General features: G+C 42.5%; 1 protein-coding gene across 1 annotated transcript in view; it reads left to right on the top strand.

Moving 5' to 3' along the window:
• Window positions 1–2,642: 2,642 nt before the first annotated feature.
• Window positions 2,643–12,083, top strand: part of RAB8B (RAB8B, member RAS oncogene family) — a 70,952-nt gene continuing 61,511 nt past the window's right edge. The window contains exon 1 of the mRNA XM_079767621.1: window positions 2,643–2,838. Coding sequence (XP_079623747.1) covers window positions 2,715–2,838 — 124 coding nt within the window. The 5' untranslated portion in view covers window positions 2,643–2,714. The remainder of the gene's footprint in view (window positions 2,839–12,083) is intronic.

Consider the following 12,083-nt stretch of genomic DNA (forward strand, 5'->3'; position numbering starts at 1 on the left):
CCCCACCCCTGCTGGCCCAGTCGCCCCACGAAGCCTGCTGTTCAGTCATTTGGTCATGCCTCACTAAGCCCCCTGCCTGCCTGGTTGCCTCACGCAGCCTGTTTGGTCGTTTTGGTAGGCTTTTATATATATAGATTTTTAAAATCGTCACCTGAGGATACATTTTTATTGATTTTAGAGAGAGAGAAACATTGATATGAGAGAAACATGGATAGGTTGCCTCCCATACACACTCTAATTAGAGATCGAATCTGCAACCTGGGTATGTGCCCTGACTGGGAATGGAGTCCGAGACCTTTCAGTGTATGGGAGGATGCTCCAACCAACTGAGTCACACCAGCCAGGGCTTTTTAAAAAGATTTTTCTATTAATCTTTTTGAGAAAGAGAGGAAGGGAAAGGGGAGAGAGAAAAATCCATCAGCTGCCTCAGCACGTGCCCTGACTGGGTGGGGATCAAACCCCAAATTTGTATATATGCTCTGACTGGGAATTGAACCCAAGAGGCTTGGGTGCATGGGGGGATGTTTTAACCAATGGAGCCACAAGGGCCAGGGCAGTGTGTTCTTATTCACACAAAAAGAGAATACCAACAGTTGCATGCAGATAGTGGGACTAAAAGTTACTTTAATCAGCACACATTTTATAAAAAAGATCCCACTGGTCTTTGCAGATATTTTTTTCTTTTCCAGAATAAAGATCAACATGTAGAACTGAGTTGTCCACACTTGTTCAGCCTTGGCTCAGGCAGTGTTCAAAGACTTGCCCAAGAACTGGCTGGGACAAGGAGGGTCCGCTTGGGACAGAGGGCAGAAACCGTCTCATTAGGCAGCAGAAATTGTGACTTTTGACCTCCTTAGGGCTTTGTTCCCATCCAGTGGGCTCTAGGAATTAGACTTTAGATTGGCAGCAACCTTCTGGGTACTATATAATCAATAGGTGTGAATTAATGATATATTTCATCTTCTTTCCATACAGGTGAAGGTCAACATTAGGGCCAACTAAATCTTCCTTCATATCAAGCCTCAGAATGAAATATCACTGTCATTGTACATGAAGTTACAAAGATGTGTTTTATAAAAGCCTGCTGTCTTGTTCAAATAACTGTCCATGTTTTTTTCTTATTCCACCAATGGTTGAGTCCACTGGTTCCCTTAATAACCTCCTATAACCTACTAGAAGTTGTTTCCTTTGATCTAAGGTAAATGCCTAGGCCAGTTTCTCAAATATTTTGGCCTCAGGACCCCTTTATCCTCTTAAAATTGAGGACCCTAAAGAGTTTTTGTTCATGTGGATCTTATCTGTTGGTATTTGACATATTAGAATTAAAACTGAGAAGGAAAAAGAAGAGATGAGAGACAGAGAGCCCTGACTGGGTGGAGCTTCTGGTCCAGACCTCCTTAGTTATTTATTTGTCCTTCACCTTTACCTGAGCCAGTAAACACACCTTTCTGGAGAACTTGGTCTGATGGGGTTTCTGCTACTAGAGAATGAAAGAGGCCTGAATGGTAGTACATCCACAAAAACAAAAGATAGTCTAAGATAGTAAATAAAAGATTAATTGGGTATGACAGAATGTTACTTCTCCCCTTCATTTGTCATCCATTGAGTGAGTGCCTGTCTTCTGAGGGTTGAAGAAGGGAACATCACTACTAACATTTGTACAAGGCCTTGTGGATTTCAAAGTGTTTTCACATTCAGTATCTCATTTAATTTTCCCCACAATCCTACGAAACAGTTTGTTTTATACCCATTCTACAGATGAGAAAAACAAGGCTCAGAGAGCCTGTGTGCAGTTAATCAGCAAGACAAAATCCAAGTCATAGGCTCTAGATTCCCATGGTCATAGTTCCTGCCTCGCATGATGCTTGCAATTTTTAAGGACATAGACCTGTAGCACAATCCTATTATGTTCAATTTCAAGGTTTTTTAAATCCATCCTCCAGCGGGGAGAGGGGAATGGTCTGCATAGCAGATCCTCTAAAATACCCATCGTATTTGGCTTTGGTCTGGAAGTCTGAAGAAGAGAACAGGAGTGTGGTTCAAGTTAGAATGGCAAACATTCTTTTCCAGCTTTGTAATTGAGGGGCTGCGGGAGGGGGCTTAGAGGTTGTGCAGGGCAGGAACTGGAGGAGAAGCCAGATAATGCACTGCAGATAATCCACAGGCTGTGCCATAGCAGCGATAAGGAAAGAAAGCATCTCAGCTCTGGGTCCCGGCGGCAGAGATGCAGGAACCGCGGGATTCAGATTCCGAGGTCCTGGATTTGAAAGCCGCCCGCACACAAAGAAATGACGAAGTTGAGTACCCGATAGTGCACTGCAGATAATCCACAGGCGCGATACGCAGAGTGCGAAACTGAGCCTCCCTTCCTAACTTGGATGGAAACGCCTAGTCCACCTGGTCGCCCCTCCCCGAGCGGACCTTCTTTTATCCTGTGGGGCAGTCCGCACAGCCAGCGCCAGACACGCCAGGCACGCCCGAAGCTCCTCGAAGGAACTACAAGTCCCATGAAGCCCCGGGTTTCGGGGCGGTGATGACAAAGCCCCCGCGGATTGGCCACGCGGGGCGGGGCGCGCAGGCCTTCTCCTAGGGAAGGGGCGGGGCGAGGGGCGGGGCGAGCGGCGGCTGGGCGGGCACGCCCCCTCGCCGCGGCCCCCTCTCCGCCTCGCTCCGCTGCTGCTCTCGCTCCCGGGTCAGACGGCCGGAGGGAGAAGATGGCGAAGACGTACGATTATCTGTTCAAGCTGCTGCTGATCGGCGACTCGGGGGTGGGCAAGACCTGCCTCCTTTTCCGCTTTTCGGAGGACGCCTTTAACACCACCTTCATCTCCACCATCGGTGAGGGAGGGGCCGCTGCCAGGGACGGGGCGTGAGAAATAGGGGGCGAGGGCGAGGGGGCCTGGAGAGGGGATGGGGGAGGGCTTGGGGGCCCCAGGGAGAGGACCCCGGGGACGGCGGGACGGCGAGGGCAGTGGGAGAGGGTGACGGAGAGAGGAAAGGGGCGGGCGGAGATGTGAGGCTGGGAGGTGAAGGGGAAACTTGGGGGCAAAGAAAGGGAAAGGGGAACCAATGGAACAAGGACTCAAGGGTGTTGGGGGAAAGGAGAGGGCTGGGGGGTGACCGGGAAGGGTCTTAGGGGGACAACGTGTGTGTGTGTGTGGAACACAAGAAATCTCACGGAGAGAGAGAAAGGGATAGTGGGTGTGAGATGGATTAAAAGACAGGAAAGAGGAAGGAAATGTGAAGGGGAAATGAAGGGTTGGGGGAACGGGAGGGACGCGAAGTAGAGGAACAGAAAGACACGGGGCAAGAATGGTGCGAGTCCAGCCACGGGAGGGAATTCAGGGGAAGGAGTGGTCAGGAGGGGAGGGACGGGGCACCGGGGTCTGGGCGGAGATGTCCTGGCGGGGGCAGAAGGAAACTGTAGGTAGGAGCAGGGTTCAGGGGACCAGAGGACCGAGTGGGGGTACGTGGCGGAGAAAGTGAAGGAGAGCTGGTGAGAGAGAAAAAGGGGGAGAGGAGGCTGGGCACTCAGTGGAGAGGTTGAGCTGCGAAGACAGAGGAGGTGGGAAGGGGGGAGGGAATGGAAAGCAGGACTTTCTTCAGGAACTGGGAGCACTGTTACCATTTTCTGTCCTCACTTCCTCTGGATCAAGTGCAGGAAAAAGAGAAAAAGTGCCTAATGATAGGATGATGTCTGCAGAGCATTAAATGGTTCTGCGAGTGTTAACGGGCATTAAGAGAATCGGTGACTTTGGGGAACGGTGTGGTCAGGAAAATAGGAGTCCTTTACTGACCATCTCCTGAAAAGCAACACTTCTCAATTTTTAAATTCTTGGGCTTGGATGTTTAATAACTTCTCAGCTGCGGAGCCTGCCTGGGCCCCTGTATATTTTGCTCTGAGTCACCACAAGCAACATACCCCCGGTTATTTTCAGTTTTTTTCTGATCTGGGAGCTGTCCTTCCAACTTTTGTACTTGGAAGACTTTGCGTTCAGGTAACAAGTTCTCTAACTTACAATGCACTGAAGAGCAAATCAAAGCTGGTTTTCAGCTGCCTATCCCAAGTGACCTTAACACCCTTTTCCTTGTTAAATAGCTGCAGTTAATTAAGTGCCTGAAGGATCTTAACTTTGGTTGTCTGGGTGATGCTTGTGGCTTCTAAGAGTATAGCTCACTTAAGCGTCTTTCAAATGAATTCTTACAGCACATTTTACCATGAATTTCTGGGATTACTGGGGGCTAGTGCTATGGTAGTAGTATTTGATTATTTGTATGTTTTAAGCATAATTTATTATTGTTTTAAAAAGCATAACTGGGTAGAGAGCGCTCTTCAAATCAAGTACCAGGCAAAGCTATATGGTTGGCTGGTTTGTTCTGGCCTCTTTCATAGGAATTGAGTGGTCTGAAACCTCCCGGGTGTTATGGTGTCTGGGCTTAGGGAAGTTTGAGTTGCAAGTTCTTGGCAGTCAGTCTTGAGTGGGACTTTTTCTTTTCTGAGGAAGCAGATTTTAAAATGTCATGTCTCAAGTATATTTCTGAGAGATTTGGTTGGAGCGGTTACAGCAACTAAAGGGCGTTAATTTTGATGCTGGTACTAATTTCAAGACCTGGAGTGACCTTTTCACGTTGCGGAACACAGGCTGCCGTCTAGTTGGTAAAGGGCAGTTGCTGACAAGTTGAGTGGGTCGTCTTGTGTCCATTCTGTGCTTGACCCTCCCAGAAGCAGCCCCCTGCTTTGAAAGTGAGTAAGTCTCTTGGATGCTATTTCTGTTAAGCTCCTTGGATGACCTTTGTTTGTTTATAATAGTTTTATTAGTTTTCCCTTTTTTTGCCTTAATTTTTGTCCCACATTTCCTATAAGGGTGACTACATCCTTTTAAAATAGTAGCTTTTAAAAATTACTTTTCATTCTAAAGGATTAGAATTCTTTTTGTGTAGATTTTTTTTTTTTTTTTTTTAATGATTGCAATTCAGTTCAATGGAGGGCCGCAGCTATTTAGGCATGAAAAACAGTGTCCTGACACTGTGTGGAACAGGTGGTAGACAGATAAATGGGGTGAATCTCATGAATAATCTTAGTCTTTGTATTTTCTGTGGGGTGGATGTGGTAAAAAGAGACTATGAGCTGTGTCTTCAGTTGACATGGAGGAGGGGAAAATCTTCCCTGCCTCTACTTACTGCCCCCCCCCCCCACCCCAGAGCCCCAACAGGAAGTGGTAGCACACTGTCTTCAAACAGTAGAAGAGTTTATATACCTGAAACCCAATGCTTTGCAATTGAAATGAAGTTAGGAAACTAAGGTGAATGTTAATACCATCGTAGTAAAAATTTCCACAAACATAGGTTTGGAGTGTCCACATCGCTAGTAGCAAAATCCCACTACTCCCTCAACACCCCCATCCCATTCCCAGGTGATAGGAATTGTTGAAGTGAGAGTTGGTGGTTCATCTCCTCCCAGTCAAGAGTTATTTCTTGAAGTTCCGAGGTGCGTAAGTTCCTGGGTTATTGTAACTGGGTTTTGGCAAGGTCTGCCACAGCATTGCTGACAAACCTTGATAAGGTCTACGTCACAGGAAAGACGCATTTCTTAACGCCTGGGGTTTGTGTGTGTGTGGTTTGGTAGATATGTATACCTTGTGCCTGTTTCTTCTAATGAGGGGACATTTTAAGACTTAGTTTTTGTTTGTTAAAGTTTAAGTAGTTTTAAAAAGGGCCTCTTGCCATCTTTAGACACTTTTCATGAGGCGTCTGCCATCATGAGAGGAAGGCGACAATTAGTCATTTTCATAGCAGTTGTCGCCCAGATACTTTTCCTTACTTCTCTAAGGTCCTGCTATTCTCTCAGATGTCCTGGCTCCCCTCATTTCCTTTTTGCTCTTTGGGTGGTGGAGGGTACGTTTTCTTTCAACTGACTTACTTGGAATCTTCCAGTATATCAGTCAGATAATATTTGTCAACTATTGAGTAAGATTGTTTTACCCATTTGAAATTATAGGCCCAGTGCCTAGGAACAGGTAGCTTTCAGTTCAAATATTTGAGAATTGGAAAAAGTTTTTTAATTGGCTTCCCAAACCTCTCACATAATCATAATTAATGCTTAATTAAATGTCTATAAAATGTAACATTAAGACAACCAGGAAACAGATATACAGTTAGCTATGTGTTATATTTCCTCTGGGATGTGGGTGCATTTTAATATTGAAAGGAGGGCACATTGACATATTGGAATGACCTGTACTGAATAAGGTGCTGGTAGAAGAAAAAGAAAACCAGATCCTGTTCTCTAACAAGACAATCTAAGCTTCTTCCCTTTGCTGTCTCTCCGCCCCCGCCCCCCCGCTTCCGGTTAGGGTATTTCCTGAGTGGTTTCATTTTAGTATAGTCATAGTTTGACAGCAGAAAAAATCTTAGAGATTATCTACTTTATGCCCCTGCCCCAATTTTATAAATAAGAAAACTAAGGTTAAGTTGACATTGTCAAGATCACAGCTGGTTGTAACAGAGCCTCCAGCGCACTCCAAATCCAAGTCTGTGTCACTTTTCACAATCAAGCTGCTGCTATATCTAATCAGTATGACCGTCTCCATAAATTTGTCACCACCTTTTCTAGGAAGAAGTTAGATTTTGCCGCTTTATGGGGAGAAAGTTAAATGTTCCCACTTTGATTAGCCAGATCTGTTCCGGGAAATAGCAAATGCCCAGACAGTGGTTCAGAGTGCTACAGGAGTGGATACAGGGACAGCTCAGCATCCTGGAGCTGCCCTTTGCTCTTTCTGTGGTTTCAGGTTAGGAGATCAAAGGGCACCCTGTCATTAAAATTCCTTCCACGTGCAAAATAACTAATGCAATCATGTTAATAAGGGGATGCTGACAGTTGTTGCAGCCTTCTCTCACCAGAGCACTTTTAGAGGTTTTCTTCTGTAACATTGCAGTTTTTTTTTCTTGGATTCAGTTTCCTCAAAAAAACAGGGGTTGACAAACTGTTGCCCATAGGCCAGTGTGGCCTGCAGCCTGTTTTTTTGCAGTCCACTGTCAGAGTAGTTTTTTACAGTATTAAAGGGTTATTAAAAAAAAAATCAAACAAAACAAAGAATGTGCAACAGAGACCATATGTGTTCCACAAAGCTTAAAAATATTTACTCTTTCTTTATATAAAACATTTGCTGACCCCAACTTTATTAAAAACTGTTTTTCGTTGGTAGCAATTCAAAGCTTTTATCAAGACTTATTGACTGAAAAACAAACTTTGTCATGTTTACATTTTTAGCCAAGATGATATCAACATTTGGCTGAGCGTAATCCAGATATGTAGAGCAAGTTGATTTTAATTTTCATAGTTGTTTTCATTCGTTTCATCCTTGCAAACAAAAATATGCACGGAACGTTCAACTTCAAATTGAACATTTTGTACATGAAGCCTTATTTTAATGTCATGTGTTCTTTCAAAGCTGTCAGTAGACTTCCTATCTTTTTCAGAAAATGTAGAATTTAATACTTGGTAGTAAAGGGTTAAACGTATCTCCTCAGTTTGTGTCCTAGCAAATGAAAAAAAGACACCCAAAAATTAAGGAGGAGAGCAGGGAAACTGTGTCCTGGCTACAGATATTGATATGTCTTAAGCATAAGTGTACTTTAATAAAGAACTTGGCCAGCTGTTCTGCATGGCAGCAAATCAGGGAGGAGATTCTCTTGGCAACAGCACCAAGATTGTTTGGATCCACTGAGAAAAGCTGGAGGGAAATTGGTTTGCATATTGTTGTAGAGGGAAATAAGTCTAATCTGTGAAGATAAGGCAAACCAGGGGAAAAAATAGCAGTTGGTTTTTGAACTGAATCTGATAACTGAATCTGAACAGAACTGTGGAATCAGAAATGGAAGGCCAGGATGCTGCTGGCATGGCCTGAAGCTGGTTCTAGTTTAGGTCTGACTGCCTGCACACTGAGCCGTCCTGGGGACCAGCTCTCTTGCGTGTGTTAGAATTGCTGCTTGGAAGAATTCTGTAGGAAAGAGTGTTTCATAGTAGAATGAGAAGAACATTATAGTGGGGATGAGGTAGTAGATTTAGGTTGTGAGTAATCATATTGTGGAACATAACATAATGTGGATCTTCTGACATGTAAGTAGCCAATGAAGAGGACTTGTTCATGTTTGGTGTTAGGCAAATGGCATGGCATGTTAAGAAGAGCAATGGGTCTGGAGTCAGATCTGGGTTTATGACCTGACATCTGCCTTTCCTAGTTTTCTGGCCTTTAGTGAATCAGTTGTCCTTCTCGGGCCTTCGTTTTTTCATCTATAATAGAGTGTAATAATACAGTACCAATTTTTCAGGGTTGCTGTGAATTCCCTAGGGCGGGAATCAAGTCTTATTCATCTCTTAAATCTCCTGTGCCTGTATTAAATGACAACTCAATTGGACAGATGAATGACTGGATGGATGAATTGTGAAAGCACTGAATAAGTTGTAAAGCATTGCTTGGATTTTAGTTATTTTCTTTCATAGTTATAGATGATTGGATGATGTCTGAGGTAAGATGAAAAGTGCTTACTATGAATTCTTTACACAAGAATGGTATTTACCCCAGTATAAAATGTTGTATAGCCTTCTATGATCAGTTTTAAAGGGATGTTTTAAAATATGCAAGATATTTCACTTATCTTTCAGACTCTATAATAAGCTGTTTAACACCATGCTTCCAACCCCCCACTAACATAAATACCAAAGAGAAAATGAGTGAAATTACTGGGTTTGCTTTTGAAGAGCCATTTCAGCTTTGTCTCTGCCCATTAGATTCAAACAATGCAACAGATGCCTGTTAACAGTTTTGTGCCCAGTTTTAATTAGCAGATGGAGCTCTGTTTGTGTCTGTGTTCTGCCCAGCACTCCTTTGAGTGACAGGATAGTGAGTGGATTGGAATTCAGTGTTTGTGTTGAATAAAGCCAAATTCTATTTTTAAAAAGAAGAATATAAACCTTTATTCTATAGAACCACTTGCATATCTCACTGGAATAGCATAGTGTCTGGACTAAAACTAATGTTTGCAGTTATGTTCTCTGCTCTTATTACAGGGAAACATTACCATTTTATTGTTTAAGTTAAGGTTTTACTGTATCTCCAAACTATCAGGAAGTGGCTGTCTTTGAAGATCCATTTCAATATTTTGGCATAGTACGTTGAGGAATATGCAAAGCTGGGCTGAAATAGGCTTTAGTATGAATGCCAATATTGACATGTTGTTAGGGGTCACCTGGAATGCTGTGTTGTATAGAATCCTGAGGTCCTGTCTGAGCTTAGCAAGCTTGAGGGCGGTCATGGATTCCTGATGTCTGCCATGGCAGTGGAGGGAGAGAGTAGGTGGCAATGTCAAACACATATGCTGTCTATTTTCTAAAGTGAGTAGATAGCTATTCAATGCATTGTGTCTAAATTTCAATATTAAAAATATTACTGGTGGCCCTGGCCAGGTGGCTCAGTTGTTGGAGCATCATCCAGTACACCAAAAGGTTGTGGGTTCAATTCCTGGTCAGGGCACATACGTAGGTTGTAGGTTTGATCCCTAGTCAGGGTGTGTACTGGAGGCAACTGATTGATGTTACTCCCTCATCGATGTCTCTCTCTCTTCCTTCCTCTCTCTAAAACAACAACAAAAAAATCTCGGGTGAGGATTAAATATATATATATAACTGGTGAATGATTATTGCCTGTATTGTGTCTGGAGATGTGTCCTTTTCTCCTTTTCCTACTGAACACAGGAAAGTCCCAAAATTTGTGTTTTTTGGACTTTTCTTATTTTGATTTGAATTAATGAGAACTTTAAAGGAAGTGGATGCCTGATTGTCTGTAGAAGAAATAAGCCTGCTTTTTGTTTTATTTTGTGTTACTTAGTTACTCAGGACTTCCTTTGGGAGGCCACATACAGTGGTAGAAACAGTTTGGAAACAGATTCCGAAGCAGCCCTGCTTCTTCGCTGTGATGAAGTATTTGCTTGCAGTCCTACCTGTAGCATTCAGCATCAGTTTAATAAGTCACCTGTTGCTGGACATGAATTTTAATTCTTTGCTCCCAGGAGAAAATGCTAAAGCTCTGCATGTCCTTAATGTTCATCAAATATAGGCTTGCCATCACTGAGATAGACTGGATGACAGCATTGTAGAATTTCAAAGCACTTGTGTTGTGAAATCTTTGGACTCTCTCTTCATCATGATATAAACCAGCCACAAAGCAGTTAAGCAATGTGTGTAGTGTTGCACAGCTTTCTGTTGGCAAAGCTTGGACTGATGTGACTTCCCCCACATCACACTATAATTTTGCCTGTTTTGGCAAAGAACTTGGCAATAATTATTTTAACAACTCATAGATATTTTCCTGATGTATAAAGTGATAGAACAATCTCTAAAATATGTAATCAGGTTTTAACATGAAATATAGGTGGTCTATTTAAAAGTTGAATTTTAAGAGGTTTTTTTTCTTAGGACCTTATACAATATTTATTTATCTGGAATTGCAGAATATTCTAATGTCATACACACTGACATGGAAAAAAATTCTGAGATGTGCTTGATTAAGTTACAGTGGGCCACAGAGTGAGAGAAAGATGGAGCAGTTAGGCTGTTCATAGCTATGGCCAGCTAACAAGACTGCTCACATTCCTGAGTGTATGTTGGAACTTTGAATTAACTTCCAGGTGGCTATTATCTAAAGAGAAGATAGCCAGATGCCATCAAACCCTGGTGCCTTCGCATCTGTTTACACATGAACTTTTCAGACTGTTGCCCATAACCAATCCAAAGGAGCACTTCTCCCAGAACTAGCCCTGCTTTGCCTTCTCCCACCCCCTTTATTTAGAGCCAATGTAAGTTCTTTCACAACAACTTACATGTTTCTTCCCCTACTTCATGTATGAAAAGGCTGGCCAACTCCAGGATGGCCAACACGTTGTCTTTTCCACCTGGTGCTGCTGGTGGTGGTTTAGACTTTATACCCCCAGACCTGATTCTTTTTTTCTTGCTAGCAATGGCCCAATAAATGCTTTCATTGAAAAGGACTTTCAGCCATGGAAGTTGAAATTTTTGTTTAACAACAAAATACACAAAATCCATTACAAAAAAGGGCTTGTGTTCTGAGATGTCAGTGACTAACCCTACTGTAATTTGTTAGTTGCTTATGAATTTGGATGGAGTAGCTGTTTTATGGTTTTCAATAAAGAATATTTAACTTTGTTTTCTTCTGAAGGTCCCTGAATAAAATCTTGAGATGGCTTAGAAAACAATTCTTCCATTTTTTGAATGACCCAGACCACTTTCTCATTCCACTCTCTTCATTAACACCTCACCCATACCGAGACTTGGGGAGAGGGAATTGGATTGGAAAGAGAATAATGAAAACAACATTCTACTCTACTCTCCTATTGATTCCTTTGTCTACTTGTTCAGTCTCTTGCTTTTGCTTTGGTTGGCAGTTGGAGTGAACTATTGTGTTTCGAAACTTGTGCCTAACGTAGTCTGAGAATTAATAATGATTTCTGACCGTATTGCTCTCTTATATTGTTTAGAACTAGAAGATTAAAAACTGGTACTGGTACTTGTCTCAGTCACCACCAGTAGCAAACAGTGACGTTCTGATAAGGGTGCCATTCAGAAACAAAATAATTTGAGTGAGTGCATTTCCCATTTTCTCTACTTACTATTGTTTTGAAGATTTCCAATTCTTATAGAAGCATGAAAAATTCATGGGACAATCCAACTAATTTCTTTCACTTTCACAAAATTCCATTATAATTAAAATTAAAAACATGCGTATGTAATATAATCAGAGGTGTGTATCATGGCCCTTTAGACTTTAATTTTAAATATATGTTGTGATATCATTATATGATTTACCACATTTTAAAATTCAAATTATCTCTTTATTATTGCAAAATAGAATATATAGCACTCTGAAAAACAAGCGGTGCATGTTTCCAAACAGTCACAGCACAAGCCCCTCCCAAGGACATTACACTAGGCCTGCTTTCTCATCATGCAGGCAAGTGCCGGCTTCTATAGTCTCCTGAGTTTCTTCTGGCCCCAACATTCTGTGAGT

This window comes from Cnephaeus nilssonii, assembly GCF_951640355.1.
Source record: "Cnephaeus nilssonii genome assembly, chromosome: 4".
NCBI lineage: Eukaryota > Metazoa > Chordata > Mammalia > Chiroptera > Vespertilionidae > Cnephaeus > Cnephaeus nilssonii.